A 25,204-nucleotide genomic window follows, 5' to 3' on the forward strand; every position below is an offset into this window, starting at 1 on the left:
CGTGGTGATATTAGCTGACCTTGATTTTTTTCCGGTCACATATGTCACCTTTCACCCAGAAGAATAATCAGGCCTGTGTTGATCTAAATATTAATATAATAATATCGCACCTGGACCGTCTGCCATTACTCATTGATGTTAACGTAAACGAAAAGTAATTGTGTAGAGCAACATACCAATTTATCTTTCCTTTTTATGTCACACTTCTAACCAATGCAAACGATTTATTTACAACAGTTAGCGACATTTGCTTCCATGTTTACGGTTGGAAAATACTTCGCATATCTTTCAATGTTATAAAATTAAGATAAATACTATAGGGGATGCTATTTATTTCATAATGTGACACTACACTCGATCAATCATTTCCAAAAAAGTTGACGGTATATTGCCTTATGCGTATATATTTTTGAAAAAGTTTGACAATATAAGTTCAGAACAAACCAGACGACAAAAGTTACAGCATGGAACCCTGGTTCTGCATGCGGATGTTGCATTTAGGTACAATACTGTTGTATGTTTATCTGCAACAAACGCACGGACAACCCGGTAAGTTAACACAATTTCCACAAATTTTAACATCTGTATTGCTATTTTTAAGCACAACTTTGCCTTTGTTGTTGCTGTTATTATATTTTAATTATTATTATTATTATTATTATTAATTTAGCAATAACCGATGAAACTAATATGGGTATTTTGCACTATATTAATATATTAACAGTTAAAATAATGTCTCTTAAACACTGCATTATTGAGCACAACGCTTTGGATTTATATTATACTAACAGTTTAATATAATGCAAATATGTGGCATGAACAGCAATAATTGTATTTATACCATGTCCAGTTTATATTTGTTTTAGGTCGGCGAGTGGAATACTTCCCTTAAGATGAAAGGCAACGCTTAATTCCAAAGGTAGAACATGAATCTTTTGTAGGTGCCAATCAAATCTACACACATTGTAAGTAGAAACTTGTCTTCATCCGACTGTTTGCTGCAATATATCCAGCGGAAACTTTACTTGAATTATTGAAGCACATCTATATAAGATCACTGTAGTATTAGTTATGTATTTGCATTATAGTTCCATAATTTTGATGTAGTATTTACCTTTTCTTTATACTTTTGAAATATTTTTTTGTATTCTCTGCGAGTTCGATAGGTCGTAGTATTTGGGAAAAGAGGAGAAAAAATAAAAGAACTGATTAGCCTGATTATAAATATTAGGAGAGTGTAATACGCGGCAGAGTTTTGCATATCATTTATCTATAATTTTTTTTTTTTTTTTGTGATGCTGTAACAGATCTAGTAAAGGAGGAAATAATTATGTATACATTAATAAATTAAGAACCGGATATATGAATGCGTTGTGCATTTTAATTTGTTAACCTTTCGATCATACCCTCGCTTTGCGTTAATGAGGTCATTACAATATGTTCAATGAAGCCAACACAATGGCTTCCATTAAAGGTCAAGTTCACATAACTCCTTAAGTACAGTACCGAGTTAAACCGATTGCCTATTTAATTCACAATATATTTATTTTTAAGTTCATGAAATGCAGACTATTCGTGTTCAACAGCATTGCACGTCTAAATAAACTGCAATCTTCATCCCATTATGATCGTATGACTTTACATTTTGTGCCATAATAGCTATCAATCGTGAACCTTGCATGATATCATTGACTTAGTAAGGTATACCTAGTAATGCATTGCCAAAATAGTAAGGGCTTGTCTTAAGGGCTTGTTGAATTACGATGAAGATTAAGGTCAAAACATTTAAATGTTTGTATTGTCTCTCCTTCTGGACAGTTAGCAATGGTTTTAAAATGCTCCGGAGTTGCCGTTCTGTTATATTCTATAGCTTTCTGTATTTGTTTCGTATTCCGGATGTATTATTAAAGACGATGATTGACAAAGTAATATGGAATTAACAAAGAACTGTGTGTAGTTAGGTTCATTTTTCGGCATGGTGTGTTGTTCAAACCTACGCTAAAATACAAAACAGATGATAATGTTCTAGAGAGTACATACGGTGCGCATACCCCCCACCCCGCAAGCCCCTACATAAACACACGCAGGGAGATCTATCTATCTAGATATTTCTCTCTATCACTCTTCCTTCTCTCTATCTGATGCCCCAGTGGTTAGAGCGTCCACCTCGAACGCAGGAGGTCGTGGGTTTCATACCAAAGACTTATACAAATGGTACTAACAGCTGCATCGCATGGCGCTCCGCATTAAGAGGTTAGTTTTAAGACTGGTCTGTCTGGTGTCAGGATAATGTGACAGGGTGGGGCATCATGTTACATGTATGCAACATGATTCCCCACCAGTGCTAGACATTACTGTAAACTGCAACACTGCATGCATAGTAGCAACACGAATTAAAAATTGCTAAAGCTACGTTAAAAATTGAAATCAATCACACACACTCTCTTATGTTTAGTTAAGAAGAAAAGAAGCAGGAATAGTAAACAGAAAAAGAAACTCGCACAAGAGACGGCTAACCATTATACTAAGGCCCCCCCCCCCCCATACAGTCAGAGCTACAACTGCAACCCAGACTAATGATAAGCAGGATTTCAACACGAAAGATGTTGAAACCAAAACGAAAAATACCACTACCAATGCCGATATTTTAACTGAGCAGCCGGTAGAAGATCAGGAATGAGATGCGGAAGAAGTGGGAGATGAGGAAACATTCACAGGTGAACTAAAGCAGCAGCATTGGATGTGCAGGAGACCCTGGGTAACGATAAAAAAGAGCAAAACTTTATCCGCTCTATAAAGTATATGGTCTGGCGTTCACACAGGGTCAAAAAGAAGCCCACCCCGCAGCAATGGCTGTTTGCTCAAAGAATACTATCCACACGCTACCCTAAAGCCTACGAGACGATCCCGCTCTTTCTACTAATGTATCAATACGAAATGGGTACGAGGCACTCCAAGACCGGAAATATGATGAATCACGGGACTTTGAGAACCGCCGGGGTACCTTCGGCCTGCTATCATACAGCGCTTATTAGGGCTACCAAAATTGCCTCGTTGTTATATACAGCTCTCACTTTGGCTTGATAGCTGTCCTGGATTAAACTATATCGCACTTAATTTGATCATTTGCCTGCAACAAAATTGAACCAAATTAACTATACAGTGACTACGCTCTTATATGTCGCTAAGACATCTAGTTTAACTAAATCGTTAGGGAAATTAAAAAATGTACACTCTCTAAGAGTATTTCTGGTTCTGTTAGGAAATAGGAAAATCTACACGACTTTAATGAATTTGACTCAATTGCACAGGTGACTAACACAATATTGATTTGTTAAGTATCCATTTATTATAAATATAATGAATTTGATTAAGTATGGGCTGGTGTTCGGTTCCTCGTCAACGGATAGCCAGTTTGTCGGATCCCTTTCATCCCTTCCTTCTTCCGGACATCCATACAGGGCGGAGATGTGGAACAATTTCTACCCGCCTAAATTCGGTGTACCAGTGTGACGTACTTGTCGCCAACCAATGGTAACTGACGTTACAAATTGCTTTGTTGACACCCCAGTGATTGGTATAACATACTTTTTTCACGAGTGCGTGTTGTGGTTCTATTCCCACTCATGACTGCCCTCCATTCAAAACGTTTGGGACAAACATTGTCCCACACTTGACGGCAGAACTATCAGGGTTCTTTGAACTCATAAAATCCTGGGGTAGGTTGCACCATTCACTCTCCCAGGATCAACTATCAGGTTGCGATGCGGTCAGAAACAAGTGGCACATGCACATAGTGCGCATGCAACTATAATTAAACTCAATAACAACAAAAATATACATATTCTAAACGCTGCATATATATATATATATATATATATATATATATATATATATATATATATATATATATATATATATATATAAAGAGAAAAAGAATTTGTTTTCTATTGTAGTTAATTAATGGACATATGAAGGAGATATAGGTAAGTTTTGCCCTGTTTGGATATATACTAAACTTTAACATAAATTATGAGAAAAGAGACGACGATCCTGTTTCATTTTTATGTTAGTAGGTATTATAGCGAGTGATTTATTTTATATTATCCGTGATCCTAAGACCAGTATATATGTCAGGCTAACTAAATTTTGTTGTTGTTATTATTGTAACGTTTATCCATTCTTCAGCACAAGATAAGCTATACATGGCGGACCATATAACCTTTGCAGGAAGAACCCTGGAAAACCCAGGGAAGAACCACCGTCCGACCAGAAGATACTGGCAAGCTTTCTCACGTACCCACGTTAGCCGATACTGAGACTTGAACCCACGCAGAAAGACGGAACGGTGAGAGCTTTAGACCACTCGGTCACTCGGGTACCCGCAATTAAATTGTGTTATATATATATATATATATATATATATATATATATATATATATATATATATATATATATATATATATATATCCCGAATTATAGATACAATAGAAATGTTCAAGGAGAGGCGTATTTCATACTGTTTGATTGTGTGTGTGGAATAAGGATTTTAACATAGCTTTAAAAAAAGTCTATCATATCGCTAGAGTGCCTGCAGTATGACAGTTTATAGTAATGTCTAGCACTGGGGCATCATGTTGCAGACACGTAGCATGATGTCCCACCCAGTCACAATATTCTGACACCAGGCCGACCAGTCCTAACACTAACTTCTTAACGCTGATCGGCGTATAGCTGTTAGTACAATGACTCGGCCGGAGTTCTACCTAGCAACCTCCGGCATCCGAGGTAGTCGCTTCAACCATATAAGGCATCGGTGTACATTGACGGAATTAGTTATGGGATATCATGGAGAAAAATAACGCTAACATGTTTGAAGATTCTGCACTTGACGTAAAGAGGAATTTAATTTTTAATTATCCTTTGACTATTGAGTGTCCAACCAAGAGTTCATACATCCATCTTTATACATAAATAATATGAATTTTCAAACTTTTAGAAGAATAATCATTTTTATTATATGCTTGTTGTCTCTGTTAACTTTATTATCAAAATGGTGTGGTATTGTTTAGATACTGGTGTTGCCCGCACTTGTGCCAAAAGTGTGGTTAGTGTATTAGGATCTACTTTATAAACAAGCCATGTACACTACTGAAGTAATCGATTTAGGTTTTGATTGATTAGAGTTGTTTGTGAATGAACTAAACAAGCTGTTTCTTTGGATATATGTTTTGCACACAGTCAAATGATCGCTGGGCGGTGCTGCGTGCACAAAATTGTGTTATTGTATATTGATGAATCTACGGTTGTGTATTTATTTTCTAATACAGCATAAATGCAATTACTTTGTTTTCCGTAGTGTATATAGTATTTAAAAGCCTTACAAATACAACATTGAGCATATAATAAAAAAGTTATACAGTATATATGCTTAATGGTAATATGCTTGGAGTTAAATTAATAAGCCTAACGTGGAAATGACTGGCATGCAATCTGATATTTGATTCTCTCGCGTTAGTGATACAAGATATATATGTTAGGAAAGGCCATCAACCAGAGTTGCTATCACATTGTATTTTATAAGAATGACTTTCATGTGATTGGATACTAAAATGTTAAGGATATATTGATAGAATACCGATATCAGACAGCTTATCCATACTGAGCCTTTTATGTCTCTTACCAAACATCTAGACGTTAAATTCATTCTGGAATATCCAACAGTTTTATATCTTCCCAAACCGTCTTTAATATAAATATATTTATAACAAGAACTCTGAATATTCATTGTTGCACACCAAAAATAATAAAAACTGGGGCAGATAAACTAATATTAAAAGTGCGCAACTCGGATGCTATTAATGCTCTTGCGTGTTCACCCTCTTTTCCTAAGAACATTCATATCGGGATTATCTCCCCTGAATATATAAGCATGAACGGGAAGTTATCACTTTGAAATTCACATAAATAACAGGGACAGTCAATTTCCTAGTATAGTTAATATGTAATAAAGTATAAGGTACCTATATTGAAAGAAAGCCTTATCCATTAAAATGGGTCTTGTCGAAATTTTGCCAAACATCGTTGAAACATAACAACCTAAACATAGGATAATCGCATGAGAAGACATATGAAACATATTTTCGAAGATCCATCCAGAGGTTACTTGAGTACACAATAATCACTACAAGCTTTTATATCAACAAGAGATTAATCCCTGGGCAAAAGCGCGTTGGTAAATATGGATTGAAGGCCTAGTAAACAAAATCGGATATAATTTGATAAACTGATTGTTACATTAAAATGGCATTAACCAGTTCATTTAATTAATGTATGTTTGATGTGAGCGAACCTGAAATAAGATCTAAAGAAGATAGAAACAACACCTACTACTAATGTTATACGTCTTTCTACTTCCACTATTAATGCTATCACAGTTGGTACACGACAGCGAGATGCTACATAAATATTTTATCATTCAAATCAAGATATCATTCAACGTTCGGTCTGTAACAATTATAACCTAAATTTCCAAAACCATAACTGCTCTCATTTACGTATCCTTTTCCTTCCATGCTTATGTTTCTTATTTCAAAATATATTATACCGCTCTGAACCCGGTACAAGGTCTGTTGGTTTTGAATAGTCGCATTCTTCCACCTGAGTGTACAAGCAAACAATTTGTATCAACAGTCGAGTTGTAGTTCTTAAACAATGGCTGACAGACGACAGGGTTTGATCACATCAACGGGGATAATAGGTAGGTTTGCCCTATGTTTATATATGTACGTATACATATAGGATTTTATATTTGTAATTTCTTGCTCCCACCAAACCTTACATATTAATAACATACCAACTATACAAATACTCTTACAAGCTGACGTGTCCTGCGCATTTCATTTATTATTATTACCCGTCAGCTAATGCTTTATTGCATAGGCGATGTAACGAAATACCTTTTCAGTTAAGGAAGTTTATTAATCGTAGGCGAGCCTTGTCAACATCTCAGCAGTATTTTCTACTGAACAACAGGGAAAAGAACGGTTCATAAAAAAACTTTCAAATCTGTTTAAATTGACGATTTTATTTTACACCTATACACGATGCAGACACATTAACTTCTGCTTCATTTGTAACGTTTTATTTCTTTACTCGCTTATAGTGAGACAAAAACCCGATAAGTAACCTCTCCGATGGCCTATTGGTCCAAACGTCCGCGTCGGATGCGGAAGGTCGCAGGTTCGTGACTCGGCCGGATAGCAGCAGAGAGGTTGAACAGACCTTTTGCTGAAACGTTAATTTTGATTAACGTTTTTACATTAAAGTACGTTCTATTTGTCGTTTAATGTGTACGGACATTACTGAATCAGATGCAGTGCTGTTGTATACCTGTGTAGGATTGCCATCACAGCGGATATGACCGAGTTTACCAGTCATGTTGTTGTTGATGTGCACCCTGGTGACCTTGTGAGTTTTCTAGGCCGAAGTTTTAAGCTTCATTCAAAATATACTACTAAAGGTCGAAACCTGGCTGAAATCAATAAAATATGAACAATCAGAGTCACCAGCATGAAGTTTGCTTTTACATAAAAAGATTACATTGATGTAGCTGCGACTTCTTTAAAACAATATATTGATGCAACAATCGCAGAGTATTTCCGATCTCTACGCATAGTAATTCCAGGTGGCGCAATTACTGGAATATTAAATAAGGATTTGAAAAATACGATAATAAAGAATATGCTCGACATCATTTCCCTATTGTACTGGATCCTTTCGATACACCTAAACGAACTGTCTGAACTGAAAGTCAGTCTGGATCGCATTTGTTAAAATAAGATAGGGACATATGTGTTGCGATGACGATGGTAATTTATAATTTCTTACACACGGACAGGGCACTTGCCACATGCGCCTGCGGTAATACTTTCGCAAATGACGAAATTGTGTGTTTTTAAATTTCTTACTCTTTAATTTCAACCTTTCAGCAAATTACATAACGCACTCTTTAAACAAGACTTTGGAAACTCATTCCTGCCGCCAGCTTGTGTTTCAAGAATAAACCGCTACTTTATCCATCAGTCACACCACCCAACTCCCGCTCCACCTCCTCAGGAAAAATCAAAACAAGTGAGAGGGATCCAGACATCGATAAATACTATGGCCTCTGCACAAATCAGTTAAAATAGACGTCTATCTTCGAATCCATCAGAAAACCACAAGTAATTTAATTGATAGGTAGGTGCATGTGGGATTATATTTTTATAAACGCTTGCAAATATCGTTAATTTCAAATAACGTCGGTTACTATGATATCTATATTTCAGTATTGGTCGATAAATAAATCAATTTGTTAACATTTGTGGTTTCTGTACATGCATAAAAGTTATATGCTTGGAGTTAAATTAATAAACCTAACGAGGAAATGACTGACATGCAATCTGATACTTGATTCTCTTATGTCAATGATGTAAGATATATATGTTAGAAAAGGCCATCAACCAGAGTTGCTATCACATAGCACTTTTTAAAAATTACTTTCATGTGATTGATACTAAAATTTAAGGGTATTTTGATAGAATACCTATATCAAACAGCTTCTACAGATTGAGTGTTTTATGTATCTTACCCAAACAACTGACGTTATATTCTGGAACATCCAACAGTTTTATACCTTCCCAAACCCTCTTTAATTTAAATATATGTATAACAAGAACTCTGAATATTCATCGTTGCCCACCAAAAAACAAAAAAGCAGGGACAAATAAACTAATATTAAAAGTGTGCAACTGGGATGTTATTACTGCTCTTGCGTGTTCACCATCGCTTTACTAAGAACATTCATTTCGGGATTATCTCCCCTGAATGTATAAACATGGACGGGAAGTTATCACTTAAAATTCACGCAAATAACATGGGCAGTAGATTTCTTATTATAGCTAATATGTGATAAAGTATATGGTATCTATATTGAAAGAAAGCCTTATCCGTTAAAATGGGTCGTGTAGAAATTTCGGCATAAATCGTTTAAACATAAGAACCTATACATAGGATAATCGCATGAAAAGAAACGTGCAACACGTACTTGTGAAGATGCATCCTGAGTTTACTTGAGTACATACTAATCATTACAAGCTTTTAATTCAACAAGAGATTAATCCCTCGGCAATAGCGCGTTGTTAAATATTGATTGAAGGCCTAATAACAAAAAATCGGACATAATTTGATAAACTGATTGTTACATTAAAATGGCATTAACTAGTTTTTTTTAATTAATACATTGTTGATGTGAGCGAACCTGAAATAAGACCTAAAGAAGATAGAAACAACTACTACTAATATCATACGTCTTTCTACTTCCACTATTCCACTATTAATGGTATTACATTTGGTACACGACAGCGAGATGCTACATAAATATTTTATCATTCAAATCAAGTTGACATTCAATGTTTTCGTTCTGTAACAATTATGACCTAAATTTCCAAGCATAAATCCACAAGCCATAAATGTTCTCATTTACTTATCCTTTTCTTTTCCTGTTTCTGTTTCTTTTTTCAAAATGTATTATACCGCTCCGAACCCCATACTTGGTCTATAGCTTTTGAATTGCACCTCATTGTAAAAGCTAGCACTTGTGTCAACAGTTGTGTTGTAGTTCTTAAACCATGGCTGACAGCCGACAGGGTTTGATCACATCAGCTGGGATAATAGGTAAGTTTGACCTATGCGTATATATGGACGCATACATATATAATGTTATATTTGTATATTCTTGCTCCCACCAAACCTTGCATATTAATAACATACCAACTATACCAATACACTTACAGGCTGTCGTGTTCTCCGCACTTCATTTATTATTATTGCCCGTCACCTAATGCTTTATTGCATAGGCGATGTAACGAAATACCTTTTCAGTTAAGGACGTTTAATAATCGTAGGTGAACCTTGTCAACATCTGCGGAGTATTTTCTACTGTATAGTAAGGAAACGAATGGTTGATAAAATCTTTCAAATCTGTTTAAATTGACGATTTTATTTTTCACCTATCATCGATGCAGACACATTAACTTCTGCCTCATTTGTTTCGTTTAGTTTCTTTACTTGCTTATAGTGCGATAAAAACCCGATAAGTAACCTCTCCGATGGCCAATTGCTCTAAACGTCCGCGTCGAATACGGGAGATCGCGGGTTCGTAACTCGGCCGGAAAGCAGCATATAGGGTGAACAGACCTTTTGCTGAAACGTCATTTTTGATTAACGTTTTTACATTAAAGTAAGTTCTTAATGTCATTTAATATTTACGGACATTACTGAACCAGATGCAGTGCTGTTATGGACCAGCGTGTGCTTCAAAAATAAACATCTACACTATTCTTCAGTGCTCCCCCCCTCCCCCCGCCGCTACACCACCTCCGGTAAAAGAAAAACGAAAGTAATCCTTACATCGATAAATGCTATCGTCTCGACACAAATCATTAAAATAGACGTCTGTTTTCGAATCCACAGACAACCACAAGTAGCTAGATTGATAAGAAGGTGTGTGTGTGGGATTATATTGTTGTAAAGGCTTGCAAATGTTGTTAATTTCAAAATAACATCGGCTGCTTTAATATTTACATTTGAATATTTGTCAATAAATAAATCGATTTGTTAAAATGTATGGTTTCTGAACATGCTTAACGGTAATATGCTTGAAGTTAAATTAATAAGCTAACTTGGAAATGAGAGACATGTAATTTGATACTTGTGTCAATGATATAATTGATATGCTAGGAAATGCGTCCAACCAGAGTTGCTTTCCCATTGCAATTTTTTGAGCATTACTTTCAAGTGACTGGATGCTAAAATGTTAAGGATATATTGATATTATACCGATATTAAACAGCTTCATCAAATCGAGTAGTTTATGTAGTTTACCCAGACAACTGACCTTAAATTCTGGAATATCCAACAGTTTATACCTTCCCATACCCTCTTTAATGTAAACATATTTATAAGAACAACTCTGAATATTAAATCAAAATCACGTTGCTGGCCAAGAAAAAACAAAGCAGTGGCAGATACACTGATGCTAAAAGTGCTTAAAAGATACGTTATTAATGCTATCGCGTGTTCACCGTTTCGCTCTGAGCATTCAAATTCTGATTATGTTCTCTTTATGAATAAGCTCCGACAGGAAATTATCATTTAAATTGACTCAAACAACAAGGCTGTCGATTTCTTATTATAGTTAGTATGTCATGAAATATACGGTAAATAAGTTTTTAAAAATAAGCCTTATCCATTAAAATGGGCCGTATAGAAATTTCGGCAAAAATCATTTAAACACATCAAACTAAAGATTGGATAATCGCATGTGAAGAGTGGACAACGCATACTTGTGACTATGCATCCAGAGGTTACTTGAGTACTTAATATTCACTGCAAGCTCTATTTTTTAACAAGAGATTAATCCCTCGGCAAAAGCGCGGTGTTAAATGTTGATTGAAGACCTAACAACCAAAATCGGACATAATTTGATAAACGGATTATTACAATTAAAATAGCATTAACTAGTTTATTTAATATATTTTTGCTTTGAGCAAAGCTGAAATAATCCTTAAAGAAGACAGAAACAACTGCTACTAAGGTTATAACATTTTCTACTTCCATTACTAATAGTAGAGTATTTCGTACACGACAGCAACACGCTACATAAATATTTAATCATTTAAATCAATAATTCATTCAACGTTTTCGGTCAGTAACAATTATGATCATACATCCACAAACCATAAATAATCTCATTTACGTCTCCTTTCCTTTCCCTGTTTCGGTTCCTTCTTTCAAAATGTATTCTGCCGCTCTGAACCCCGCACTTGGTCGGTTGGTTTTGAATAGCCGCAACCTGGAAACTCAATGTATCAACAGGCTAGTTGTAGTTATTAAACCATGGCTAACATACAACAGGGGTTGATCACATCAGCTGGGATAACAGGTAAGTTTGACTCATGCTTATATATGGGTGCACACATATAATTTATATTTGTCGTTTCTTGTTCCCACCCAAACTTACAGATTAATAACAACACAACCACAAAGACACTTAATGGCTGACGTGTACTCCGCCTTTCATTTATTATGATTACCTGTCCGCTAATGCTGTATTGCATAGGCGATGTAATTATACACATTTAAAATTAAGGAAGTTTAATGATCGTTTGCGAGCCTTGTCAACATCTACGCAGTATTTTCTACTGAATAAAATGGAAAAGAACGGTTCATAAAAACCTTGAAATCTGTTTAAATTATTGATTTTATTTTAACCTATAGACGATGCAGAGTCATTACCGTATGCCTCATTTGTAACGTTTAGTTTCTTTTCTCGCTTATAGTGAGGAAAAAAAACCGCGATAAGTAACCTCTTCGATAGCCTAGGGTTTGCAACGTCCGCTTCGTATGCGGTTGGTCGCGGATTCGTAACCCGGTAGAATCATACAAATGACACACAACAATGGCGCTCGATATTAAGAGGTTATCGTTTGGACTGATCGGCCTGGTGACAGTATAATGCCACTTGGAGGGACATGATGCTATATGTCGGCGGGATGATGCAACAGTACTAGACATCACTATAAAGTGTCACACTGCAGACAGCGTAAAGATCTGATTGAAAAATGTTTAAAATTACATTAACAAGCAAACTCACATTCACACAGACACTTGCTTATAGTAGTTGCTAAGTACCAACTCCATCGAAACTAAATATCATGTGCACATAATTTGTGATCAAATTTCATTATCTTGTTACTGTCTATTACTAATAACAAGTATTAGTTGTAGTGTATCTATATCGCTGTTAGTAAATAGTACGGATCCCCTTTCCAACCCAAGCATTCATAATTTTCTTTTCTCCTGCAACCAATCGAAAATGGATATAATTACCCTTTACATTAGAATAAATATGAAAAGGAAACCGTTATTTGCCATTTAGCCATCATTTAGCGATTTGCTATGTTATTGTTTATTATAAAACCAACGCTTTCCGTTGACTCTTTAGGTTGTGTGTATCAGCATTTGCTGAAGTCTTCCAAGCACATAATCTCATTTTTCTTAACCTATTGCTTGAGCTTGATTGATATATATATAAGCAATTTAAGTTTAAAACGGTTACCAGAATAATTACGTTAAGTACAAATATTATTAGTACAATATTGAACGTGTTTTCTGCATACCTGATGGTAATAATACTAATACTAATACTACTAATAATAATAACACTTCATTTGAATCAAGAAGAGGATCACTATTACTGCAACTAATACCTCTGCCATTAATAATACTACTAATATGCTAATTTGACTGTCAAAGTAATTCTCAAGACTCCGTTCATAGTGCATACAATGTATTATACAACTGACTGTATGTGTAGTTTACGTTTTTGTGACCATTTTATCATGCGTAATTGGTATATCGTCTGAACATTGCTCACGATTCTGTTTAAAGAAGAACATATGAAAACACTTATATAGTCATATTGCATCTATATATCACTGATATGATAACGAACATATCTGAAAGATTTAAGCTTAATTTCAAGCTTTCAGAGAAATATATACTTTTGCAATTGTATAGATACACATTATAATGGAGAGATTTGTCTTTTTTATTGATGGTCGACGAGTCCGTGCATAATATTTTCTCTCCAAGTCTCAGCAGGGCCAACTCAGAAAGCTCTTATGTTTGCATGTGTGTGATTTAGATTCTTTACGTAGCTTTACCAATTGCCCCAACCAGTCACATTATGCTGACACAAGTTCGACCAGTGATACAATTAACCTCTTAATGCTGAGACCCTAGCGTGGCAGTTGTTCGTACCATTTTTATTAGTCTTTGATATGACTCTGCCGGGATTCGAACCCGCGATTTCTAACACCCGAGGCGGCCGTTAAAACCACTAGTTCACCAAGATCGGTCTGCATCTTTTTTCTTCTTGGTTATTCAACTGCATCTATAATGATATGGAAACTAAAAGAGATCTGCATACTTTTCAATGCAATAAGTTGGCCTTCATTTTCACTGCTTGGTATAAATTATTGAAAACGTTTGAAAATAAGGTCATTCTCAATCTATTAAGGCTGAAAATCGCATTTAAAACGGTCAACTTCGATGTATGTGGGGGCTGCCTCGTCTAAATATAGAGCCTGGCTCAGCTAATATGATCAAGTGACAAATAAAACTTTTAGTCTATTTCGTAAGAGCTGATGTTGATGCTTGCACAATAATATATATGATAATAAGGTAATGTACTGGTATCGTCGATGGGATGAAATATATTAGTACATAGTAATGTGGCATCCCTTAAGATTAGAAGTTTATATATGTAGTTTTAGATTAGTGGAGAACAAACAGTTTGTTGCGCAGTAGAATCATGCGGGTCATCTCAAAGCTGTTACCGATGGAAACTGTTCGTTGTAACTTTTCTCTCTCTCTCTTGCAAAATACAGTAATGAAAGGATAATCCTTCTACCTGTTTATTTATATGGTTTACAAATATAATCATCCCAAGTTCACGCACAGTGAAAGCTTAATTTAACATGTGAACCTTTAGAGGGGTTTCTTATTTATATTCAAGCTGCTTCATTTATCTCTTCTCCTTCTATTTCATTTTCTTCTATTTTAATTAAACATTCTATACTGGCCTTGACATTGTCCTAAATTACGTTATTTTTTTACTTGACCTATATTATTGAGTTTTGTATTCTTTATACAGCTTAAACATGACTTGAGTTTTAGTGTGTGTGTGTGATCTGGATTTTTAACGTAGCCTTAACATATTTGTCAGTCATATCGCTACGATGTCTGCAGTGTGGCAGTTTATAGTGATGTTTAGCACTGGGGCAGACATGTAGCATGATGTTCCACGCAGTCATATTATCAAGACACCAGTCCGACCAATCCTAATACTGACCTTTTAATGCTCAGAGCCAAGCGAGGCAGCTGTTAGTACCGTTTTTGTAAGTCTATGGAATTACTCGGCCGGGGATCGAGCCCAAGACCTCCCACATCCAAGGCGGACGCTCTAGCCACTAGGCCACAGGAGCGGTCCTGACTTGAGTATACCTTCTGTGTATGGCTTAATATGAGGATAATTATTACACGAAATAAACATGTGTATTTGGGTCTGTGTCACGGTTATTGAAATTCCCGTTTAAATGTACATAGCGTACCTGATACATTACACGTATTATATTATAATTTTAGTAATATATTTTTTAATATAACTACCATTTTATTTTGTACTCATTACGAAGTTCTAGGAGGTTATTGTCCGTTAGGTAATATTTCTTTTAGATAATGCTAATTATGACCTGAGGTAAAGCAGATGAATATGCAATCATGTAATTACCTTTTCTTGCTTCAGATCAAGTATATTCACATTGTATCATTTGTTGTGTCATGTGCTTCATTTGGGCTTAAATGTATTTATTCCAACGCATGCGCCATAGCCTTGTCATTGAGAATGACACTAACCAACTTTTAGTTTTCAACCTGCAATAATTCAGATATTTAAATTTGCGTTAAAATATTAGCTATCCATTTTAAACCACTTTATACATCAAACGACTAACTCCATTCATATTTTAAGTCTGTATTTTTTATGTTGTATGAAACACAATACATTACTAGGCACACGCATCCCGGCAGGCAGGAAAACATAATCCCCACCTTTTTGAAAAATGTGTGATGATAAAAGTCATTAATTCTGTTGGAACCTAAACATCATGATTATATATAATAAATATGAAGAGATTTCAAGAAATATCAAAACATGGATACAAAAGATCTCATTCGTTGACAAGTACATCCTGTATGATAGATCTTTTCATATAATAAGAAACAGAAAACAAATTTACTTGCGTGTATATCTGAATATAATGATATAAATCAAAACCTCACACATTGCTACATCAACAAGACCATTTCTAAAATTTTCAACACTATTTATACTTTTATATCTACTATAATATAACTGCAATACATTTTGACTCTAGGGCATTTGCGTGACAATGTCACAGAAAGAAAAAACTTCTCTGTGGTGGGTCTAAATGGGTGACGTTCTACACAGTCTTTACGACATGTGGTACACTGGATGAAACCTCGTTAAAAAGAGTATGAGGGAATATATCATTGAAGTTTCTTGACCATACTATGCTAACATAAAATAAATCATGTTTACAAAGTAATGAGAGATATCACTATCACTATGAAAGAAAGATACTTCTGCAAAGGTGAAAGGAAGTTCTTAAGTGTGTCGAAACCGGGAGAAACCGGGAAGTACAGGATATTGTGTTGTTACAAAATGTTAAGAAACTATTTGTACAGGAATAAAAGTTTGATTATTCTGATGTTTCAACATGTCAGATGTCCCTAAACATGACAAATAAGTAAACTGAAAAAATATTTAAAATAAAATGTAGAAAGATGTTGATTATATTTGCGGGTTCGTCGTTTTGTAGTCTTCTTTGTTCGCGCCACATGGTTTCAGTTCTCTAAGGCGGCATATCCAGTAAGATTCTTTCACTTTCCTGGTTTTGTACATCTGCTCGAAACCAGGAAAGAACTCATTGCACTTGCTCACAACCCCATTTGGAACCCCGAGACTAGGAGAGTATAATCTTTATATTACCAGCACATTTTCATTTAAATACTTTTTTCATTTTGTTTACAATCACTCGTTCTCATATACTTACTACTAATGCAACTAAATATCTGATATAATTACAGTCACTCTAAATTATTTAAAAAAGGGCTGGCGATATTGCTCATCGGCATTTATATTATAATCCACTTTTTTCAACATCATCAGTCAAGTTTAAGCCAACTAGTCGAAACATGAGAACTATTATACGTTTATTCCAGTAGACAAAAAGTTATGTAACAGTTTTTAACCTCAAAGCTTTTTGTGTTTATTTTGTCTTGTCTCAGTTCTGTGTTTGCCTTTGAGAAAATATTCGTTTAGAATCAAAGTGCCTAGACTAGTTAGAAGACAGCTTTGCACTGTTCGTGGTCGGTTTATTGCATATATTAATCAATTGCATATACACTACACATTTGCTGGATCCAGTATACTTGAGAGGACTGTTATTGACAATATGGTTTGTATCCCTTAAATATATATATATATATATATATATATATATATATATATATATATATATATATATATATATATATATATATATATATATATATATATATATGAGGTACACAATTATCTGCACAGCTATTGTAAGTAAAGCTGCATAAGTTTAATTGTAATTTTTCTTCCTTACTAACGGACCTAAAATTAGATCAGTTTAATAATTTTTTGGTTCAACAGGTGCATATAGTCTTCATTTAAAGTTCATAGTTGTCCCCCTTGCATGTTCCTAGTTGTCTCTCTTGCTGGTATGCATACGTGTATGGCGATAGGATCGTGTTCTCCTTTTAGTCTAGATATCTAATACTAACCAGGAAATTCCCACACCCACACCTAGAGAGAGAGAGAGAGAGAGAGAGAGAGAGAGATTTCATTTCGTTTGTTGCAGCGAGGTTCAATTACGGAGGTTTTTTGCTTGGTGCTTTATCGCAAAGCAATGCAAGTAGGTTATTTAGAAACGAGACAGTTGAAGTAAAGTGCGTTGCCCAATAATACACCACGATAGCTGACCCAAGCTGGTCGGACGGTAGAATTCAAACCCGCACCCTTTCTTTCGTGAGTTTGGCACGCTAATGACTGAGCCATCGAGGCTCCTATACAGATATTCCTATTTACATTAGTTGGAGTAACAAATACTTGCAATAGCTGGTGAAAATTTGAAATCGTCTTTTATTATGGCTGAAACATAAATGGATCAGATTAAGCTGCTGTAAAAACTTCCTTTCTTTCCTTTTTAAATCGACGTTCTATAACAAATTGATTGATTTATTATGTTTCAGTGCCACTGAAGGAAATCAACGTGTCAATAACTATTAATGGCTTTGTGGCTGATATTCAGTCGAAAGCTCATTACGTCAATGAAGAACAATCTCCAATTGAGGCCATTTTCGTCTTCCCTGTGGATGACCAGAGTGCTATGTATAAGTTTGAGGCAGACATTGATGGCAGACATTTAATTGCAGAGTGCCATGAGAAGGGACAGGTCATTGCTTCTTTCAACACATATGTGGCATTTATGAAACCTAACACAGAATATTTGCATTTAGAAATTACAACAAGTTCTTAACGTGTTTGATAAGTGGGTTCTAATTTACAGATAAAGAGCATCCCTCTCACAGTGTTCATAACGAAAATATTAATTATCCATAAGAGTAAGAAAATTTTTAGGGTAAAAGATACGCAGTGACACAGACACACACACACACAAACACAGACACTCACACACACAAATATATATATATATATATATATATATATAATTGCAATCTTTTGATGAAAGCATGTTTTCTATGCAAGCCAGTTGTCGTTTCGTATCTTTAGAGCAATATGGTCAATTTTAAATGCTTTCTCATCCACAGTGTTGTTACATATTTATTCCTTCTACGAATATGCTATACCACACCACACGTATTGCGTTGAATGAGCTAGGGGTGAGCCAGCTTCGAAGTTTAATATCAAGTGGCTAAGAAAGAGCGAATTGTATCTACCAGTAACTTCGTAAGAATCAAACCGGTAGTTTGTCATTTCAGTATGATCTCACGGTTGTCCGCCTGATGGCGCAAGGCATTTTGTTTTTATAAACGAATGCAATGCCTCATCAACCTGCTTAACATAAAAAGAAACAAATATGAAATGCGTAATCATGTCCAAATTCGGTAAATATTTTTGGATTGCTGTAATAAAACAAAGGATCAGTTTATTATTCCCTTGACATGATAGCCAAATGCAGTTCATAGCTAAAAATGTTATGAACTTCAACCCCAAATTTATACCTGCAGGTCTCACGTCTGAAGTTCATTTTGACACCATGCGTTCACAATACAAACGCAACCCCTTTCCTTAACAATAGTCTCCGCAGTTGAGGAGTTGAGGAACCATGTACGATATGTGCTTTCAGTGAACAGAAGAACAACAATTTAAGGGGAGTAACATAGCTTCCGAAAAATACTATTTCAACGTACGCATGAATAGATTAAGGTCGATACGAATTTCTAACGCACTCACCTGATTATTCGGTTTACTAGTATCACGTACAATATTTGAATAGAACCCCTGAAGTTAAAATAAAAAAATCGTTTTGGGATAATTAGTAACGATCAATTATTCAAAGTCTTAATAATTCACAACGAAAAAGAAACTTGTCGACAACGTTAGGCGTTATTCTGATGAAACGTCTGGTTTCTATATAAAACACGAATTTTATTCAACAGTTGGCTCGTCCAGATCACACGTGCGAGTTGTCCTTTAAAAAGTTCGGCAATTGTCTCAACGGTCATTCTAAATAAACGGAGAATATGAATGGAGTAACATTTTCAATATTCACCCGCGATAATCATTCTACTTGCATATGAAAGATCAGTACAATTTTAATATCCGTAAAAATGTACAAATAATTTGCAATTAAAACTACATGATATATCTAGCATGGATACTCACATCCCCAATATATATATATATATATATATATATATATATATATATATATATATATATATATATATATATATATATATATATATATATATATTATGAAGGGTTCTCTCTAATTTGACGATCTTCAGTTGCAATTTTATACATATTTCTCATAGAATGGAAGAGTAAATGAATTGGAGATCAGTATCTTTCGAATGGGAGATTTGCAATACACTTTCCACTGTATCTTTATGTCCTTCAAGTATACGAGTTTTAACATAATATTACGATTCATTTTAAGTTGTTTTAGGGTGTAATACAATGAGATATAAATGGCATTGATTCATGCGACGGTTTGTAAATCAAACATCTTAAAAGGTATGTTTTATGGCATCTTCATTCTTCACTTAATAACAACGTAAAATATGGTCGTGCCATTGGTAACGCTGGTTACGGTTTTGGCATCCATGATAAACTTTGTCTCTTAACCAAGTGCTTAGAGATTCAATTTATCATGTTTCAGATCATAAAACTAGGTAAAGCCATGTAACATTACGTGTGTTTAATCAACCTTAAAATGAAACAAAGACGGGAATGGAAATAAAGCCACAGTTCATTCCCTGGCTTAGGTAAATAGTCATTATTCGGGTAACAAGAGCTGACTTACTTTTATTTTTATGTGCAAGAGCATTGCTATTGGCTCAAATTTAACAGTGATTAAAGTACAGATTTTACAACCTTTTTGTATGTTTGTTTAAATGCAAATTGTATCTACACATCTGGTAGTCTATACTTTTACATGTGACCCTTGGTTGAAAAGGTGGTGTTTACTCGTGGCTTACCCAAGTCAGTAATATGAACTTAAATTCTGTAGAAATCCTATACACCGTCGATACCTTGATTTCAACATACCGTTTTAGGCTAGAGAGATATATGACGACGCGTTGTCTCAAGGGATGACTTCACTGCTTTTAGAAGAGGACGAGAGTTCTGGGGACATTTTTAGGTGTAAACTTGGAAATTTGCATCCCAATGGAGAAGCAGATGTTTCCATGGGTTTCGTGACAGAATTGGACATAGAACCAGATGGCAAAGTGAAGTTCACCCTTCCCACAATCCTGAATCCGCGATATTCTCCCAGTAAGGTTACGAATATTTGCAACAACATTTACGCACTTGTACTTATAAAGTATTTCGTAAATACCTCATAAGAAGCTATGATTATTTGAACAGTGTCTATAAAGTGTTTCCTTAGAATCATTACAGGACCAGACATACATTCTCATTGTCTAAGGGCGAAATATTAATTCGAATGTAATGAATACCTTAAAAAAAAATATAAAAAAAAAATACCTGAATACAATAATGGAAAATGTGCCAGCTCAGCAAATAAATATACCAGGCTAGGACCAAAGTATTACACCAAGATATATGTAGACCTTACCTCCTAGAACGTGATAATCGCTTGCTTGTGCCAAGATTTCATTTATCACCGTTATTAGATTGTATATTCCGGATCATCGAGTCTGAAGATCAAATTGACTTAATACTATATTTTTTGTGACTGCTTTTGTACTAGCCGTGTTTCATTGTTAATACATTTTTGCCTTAACTAGATGGACAAACACCTCTCTCTCTAATCACACACACACACACACACACATATATATAGTAGATGTTCGCAAACACTCACACACACACACATATATCTATATCTATATCTATATCTATATATATATATATATATATATATATATATATATATATATATATATATATATATATATATTGTAGATGTTGGCAGCCTGAAGTCAGTTGAAGGTGCTGGTTACGTAGCCCCGAACGCCATTCCTTACAGGTTTAGCTTTCATCTGACGATAAGAGGTCCGCAGAGGATCAAAGGAGTTCAAGGGAAATATATCAAGGTTACTGCTGAGTACGTAGAGGACCGTAAAGTAGCAAAGGTAAATATACTTGCGAGATATGGTTATGTCATATTTTCTACACTGTTAAAATGATGGAAAGAATATTTTTCTCAAATGAACATAAAGTGGTTACGAAACAGAAAGGGAAACACTGTTATCATAGACTAACTTCCTTACATAAATTCATCCAATCACTTTCCAAAACAATCTGTTATCCGACAGACTCATGGAAAATAATATGAGACATACCCTCCGTAGGATCACTAAGACAGTCCAAGGAAAAGGGCTGTCATGCAATTATTCTATCAGAAAATTATATAATGTAACTGTTATCATACCATTCCCAGTCGCCACACCAGTCAACGCATCTTAATTGTTTATGTTGCAACCAGCAGTAAATATATTTTAACAATGTCTTTCATACACAGCTACCACTTCAAACTCGAAGAGTAGATAGTCGCTAAATATGCATCTCAAATTATTCCTGCTTGTCAGAAATTTTATGTTGGTCTGCAATTACATTCGTTTTTTTAATGTCGATTTTTGTAAATGAATTGCCGCAATTAAGTAAATGCCGTCATGGGATTGTTTTTCCTTCATATTTAACACAGTTATCACTGATTATCTGTCCAGCTGGATTTTGCCAAAATATGATTATTTCACCATCCTTCATCAAGAGTTAAATTCTATAATTGCTGTATACAACGTTTGCATGCCAAACATCATCATACTTCCGAAGTGAAAATGAAACTCCAGAGGTATCACGGACCCAAATACATAGCAGAATTTTTACAGTCAATTCTTTGAATATTTATGTACTTATGTCTGTCGATAATATGTTGCATTTGTTGTAATTTCACTTCGGCACATTTTTATAGGGGCTAGAAATTCAAACATTACGATTATTTGTTATGATAAATGCAAGGTAGTATAGAAAAATACAATAACTATTTGCTCTGCAGCAGTGAAACTCTATCGTTATTCTGCTGACAACTGTACGTGAATTGTTGGTGATGATTTGAGAAGATGTTGAATTTTCACACAACCATTAAAGTATCTATTTGATAAAAAAGAATCAATATTTAAGTACCACAGTCCTGAAGTTACGGTTTCGAATTTCGAATTCTACGAGTTTAGGGTGCGACAGTCCTTGTCACTCTTGGCTACCTCGGTCTCAAATATTACAGTGGACCTTAACCTCACCGCACAACCAAGATCATGTAGTTTGTTCTCTAATACTGTCATTTCTTTCACACTATTCGATGACAGGGGAAGATTCAGCCTTCCAAGCCTCTGTTCAAGATGTCTTCTGCCCCTTGAAATTTGTCCTCCTCTTTCCACTCAATCAACAACCGTGACCAGCTCTCCAGCATATATTTGTCTTACGACGGAACGGAAGAGTCCAACTTCAATTACTCCTGCAGTATGGGAGACTTGTATACGTTCTGATCCGCTTTCATCACCAGTTCGTCGGTGGCTCAATCTTTGCCGCCCCACCTCCGCAGTTTTTACTTCGGAATCCCAGCACTTGAAAGTGATTACGCCACTTTCTGAATGACTCAGCCCAACTCTACATACGTATTGATCAGATGTCCTTTTGCTGAAAGTATGCAGTTACTGAGCAAAATCGTTGCCATGACTTCATTGTTGGACCTTGTTTTCTCTATTCCATCGGACGAAACATCTTATCTTCTCACACTCCTCATATCCCAGGGCATGCATTGAGTAAACACACATTGACCAATGCGGTAAAAGCAGATAACAATCTAAAAGGTGGAACGCACCTCCGTGCCCTCTGCCTACACTTACCTGCATAATCACTATACGGCCAAGCAAAGAGCACATACTTTATCCTCTAACCTTCTGTGTAACATTCCGATGGATATGTCCGCGAACAATCCATCAATGAGACATATTTCTCTCCCGCGAACAACAAAAGCTTCGATGCAATGATAATACGGAAAAGGACTAAACGGACCTAAGGGTAAGTCATAGGACACGAATCTCTGATAGCTGTTCTATCGAAGCTACACCCATCGATTGTAAACTGTTTTGCATATCAAACGGATATAGCACAGAGAAGGTTTTATCGTTCGTTCCTAATCTATTCTTTGTCTCAAAGGTACAAGACTCGCTAAGCTCCCTAAATCAAGTCGTCCACTACCCTTGGTTTCCACTGAAAACATCACAAACCATTTTGAACATTATTCACGAGAGAGAATTTGCCATCACTGTAGGTTCCTGCTATTCGCCTATAACATCGTAAACCATTTCATAACACTGCAACTATCACTCAACGTCGGCCCCAGTATCTTCATTCGTCTAGTGAATCGAGTAATGGCGCATGTCTGGACCATTTCTTATCATTTAGTGTCTCACATCAACTCACCTGGACGACATCCTGCAGCAACAAGAGTGAGTTAGTTGTAACAGTCCATACCTTTCGAACCCACACGTCCGAATCATCTCAAACAGGCCCTCAAACTTAATTTTCTGCACTGAAGCGTATGAAGCATATGCAGTCAAGTAGCACAGTTTCAATCAGTGGTGCGCATACGAACATATTTTGCCTCTCCATGTATCGATGGCGCAGATAGCTACTTTCCTCCTTGAGCTCTTCAAACAGAGCATATACAACCCCCAAGCCTTCTCGCAGTTACATCCATAGAGAGCGTGCCTTCCTCTTTAGTAGTAACTGACGTATTTTTAAACTTTGCCGCCAAGTCAATACATACGGGGAGATCACCCTGCCCGACGGTCACATAGGTCGGCAGACTACTATTAGCTCCATTTAGCTAATAGTGGTATCATGGAGGGCTGGATTTGTAAGGTAGTAGTAGTAGTATCTCAAAGGTATTTTGATTATGTAAGTATTCTGGAGGAAAAATATTTTACTAGGAAAATTGTTTTCTTGATATATGCTTATCCTTCTGTTTTAATTTTATTTTCATATGATTTGTACACAGTTTATGTTTATGCAAATGAATTATTCTCATACGTACTTCACCCCAAAAAATGCCTGGATATATGTACACAGCGCTAAAAAATATTCTTCCGTTCTGTATAGTTTATATTTCTCCAGCTGAAACATTTCGTGAAAATACTACCAACATGGCACCTCTCCCTCGCAAAAATCGCCCAAAACAAACTGACAAAATAACAAAAAAAACCAAACAAACTCCACATGTACTCTTTGTGAATTAAATGATTTAGCATAAATATTTCTGACATACGTTTACTATTTTCTATAATTATCATTGCAGAATTTGAAAATATGGTTGTAAAAAGAAATGTTGCAAGATATTGACAAAACTGCAAAAAACTTTGCCATGTTTTGCATAAAATAGACGTAACCCGTCTAATGAAGACCATTACTCAACCTATTATATTTATATTTATACCTATATTTTCATTCCAAGCGATGCAACCTTTGTATATTGTACTATTGTTTTCAATTTATAGCTAAGGTGGTCTTTTCCGGTGTCCTTTTATTGTCATGGTTTATCTAAAACTAATAAACAATAATTATGCTATGATACATGATGTGTGATTCATTCAGTTGTTATAACCATCTGTACTGGATACACGACGAACGATGTTTGTACTCGCAATAACCTTCTTTACAGAATATCACACCTGCTATGTATATACTACATTACCATATGACTCAGACCTC

The 25,204-nt window shown here is 35.4% G+C and overlaps 1 protein-coding gene across 5 annotated transcripts in view; it reads left to right on the forward strand.

Moving 5' to 3' along the window:
• Positions 1-6,673: 6,673 nt before the first annotated feature.
• Positions 6,674-25,204, forward strand: part of LOC149784300 (von Willebrand factor A domain-containing protein 5A-like) — a 43,317-nt gene continuing 24,786 nt past the window's right edge. For 3 of the 5 annotated variants that reach the window (XM_089932315.1, XM_089932319.1, XM_089932316.1), the window contains exons 1-4: positions 9,614-9,717; positions 17,971-18,173; positions 20,524-20,743; positions 21,398-21,567. In XM_089932315.1, coding sequence (XP_089788441.1) covers positions 9,672-9,717; positions 17,971-18,173; positions 20,524-20,743; positions 21,398-21,567 — 639 coding nt within the window. In that variant the 5' untranslated portion in view covers positions 9,614-9,671. Of the gene's footprint in view, positions 6,761-9,613; positions 9,718-11,878; positions 11,987-17,970; positions 18,174-20,523; positions 20,744-21,397; positions 21,568-25,204 lie in introns of those variants that run through there. The other 2 variants (XM_089932318.1, XM_089932317.1) reach the window with 2 other exon arrangements.

The sequence above is a fragment of the Sinohyriopsis cumingii genome, chromosome 14 (genome assembly GCF_028554795.1).
Source record: "Sinohyriopsis cumingii isolate HCF-2022 chromosome 14, ASM2855479v2, whole genome shotgun sequence".
Lineage (NCBI taxonomy): Eukaryota > Metazoa > Mollusca > Bivalvia > Unionida > Unionidae > Sinohyriopsis > Sinohyriopsis cumingii.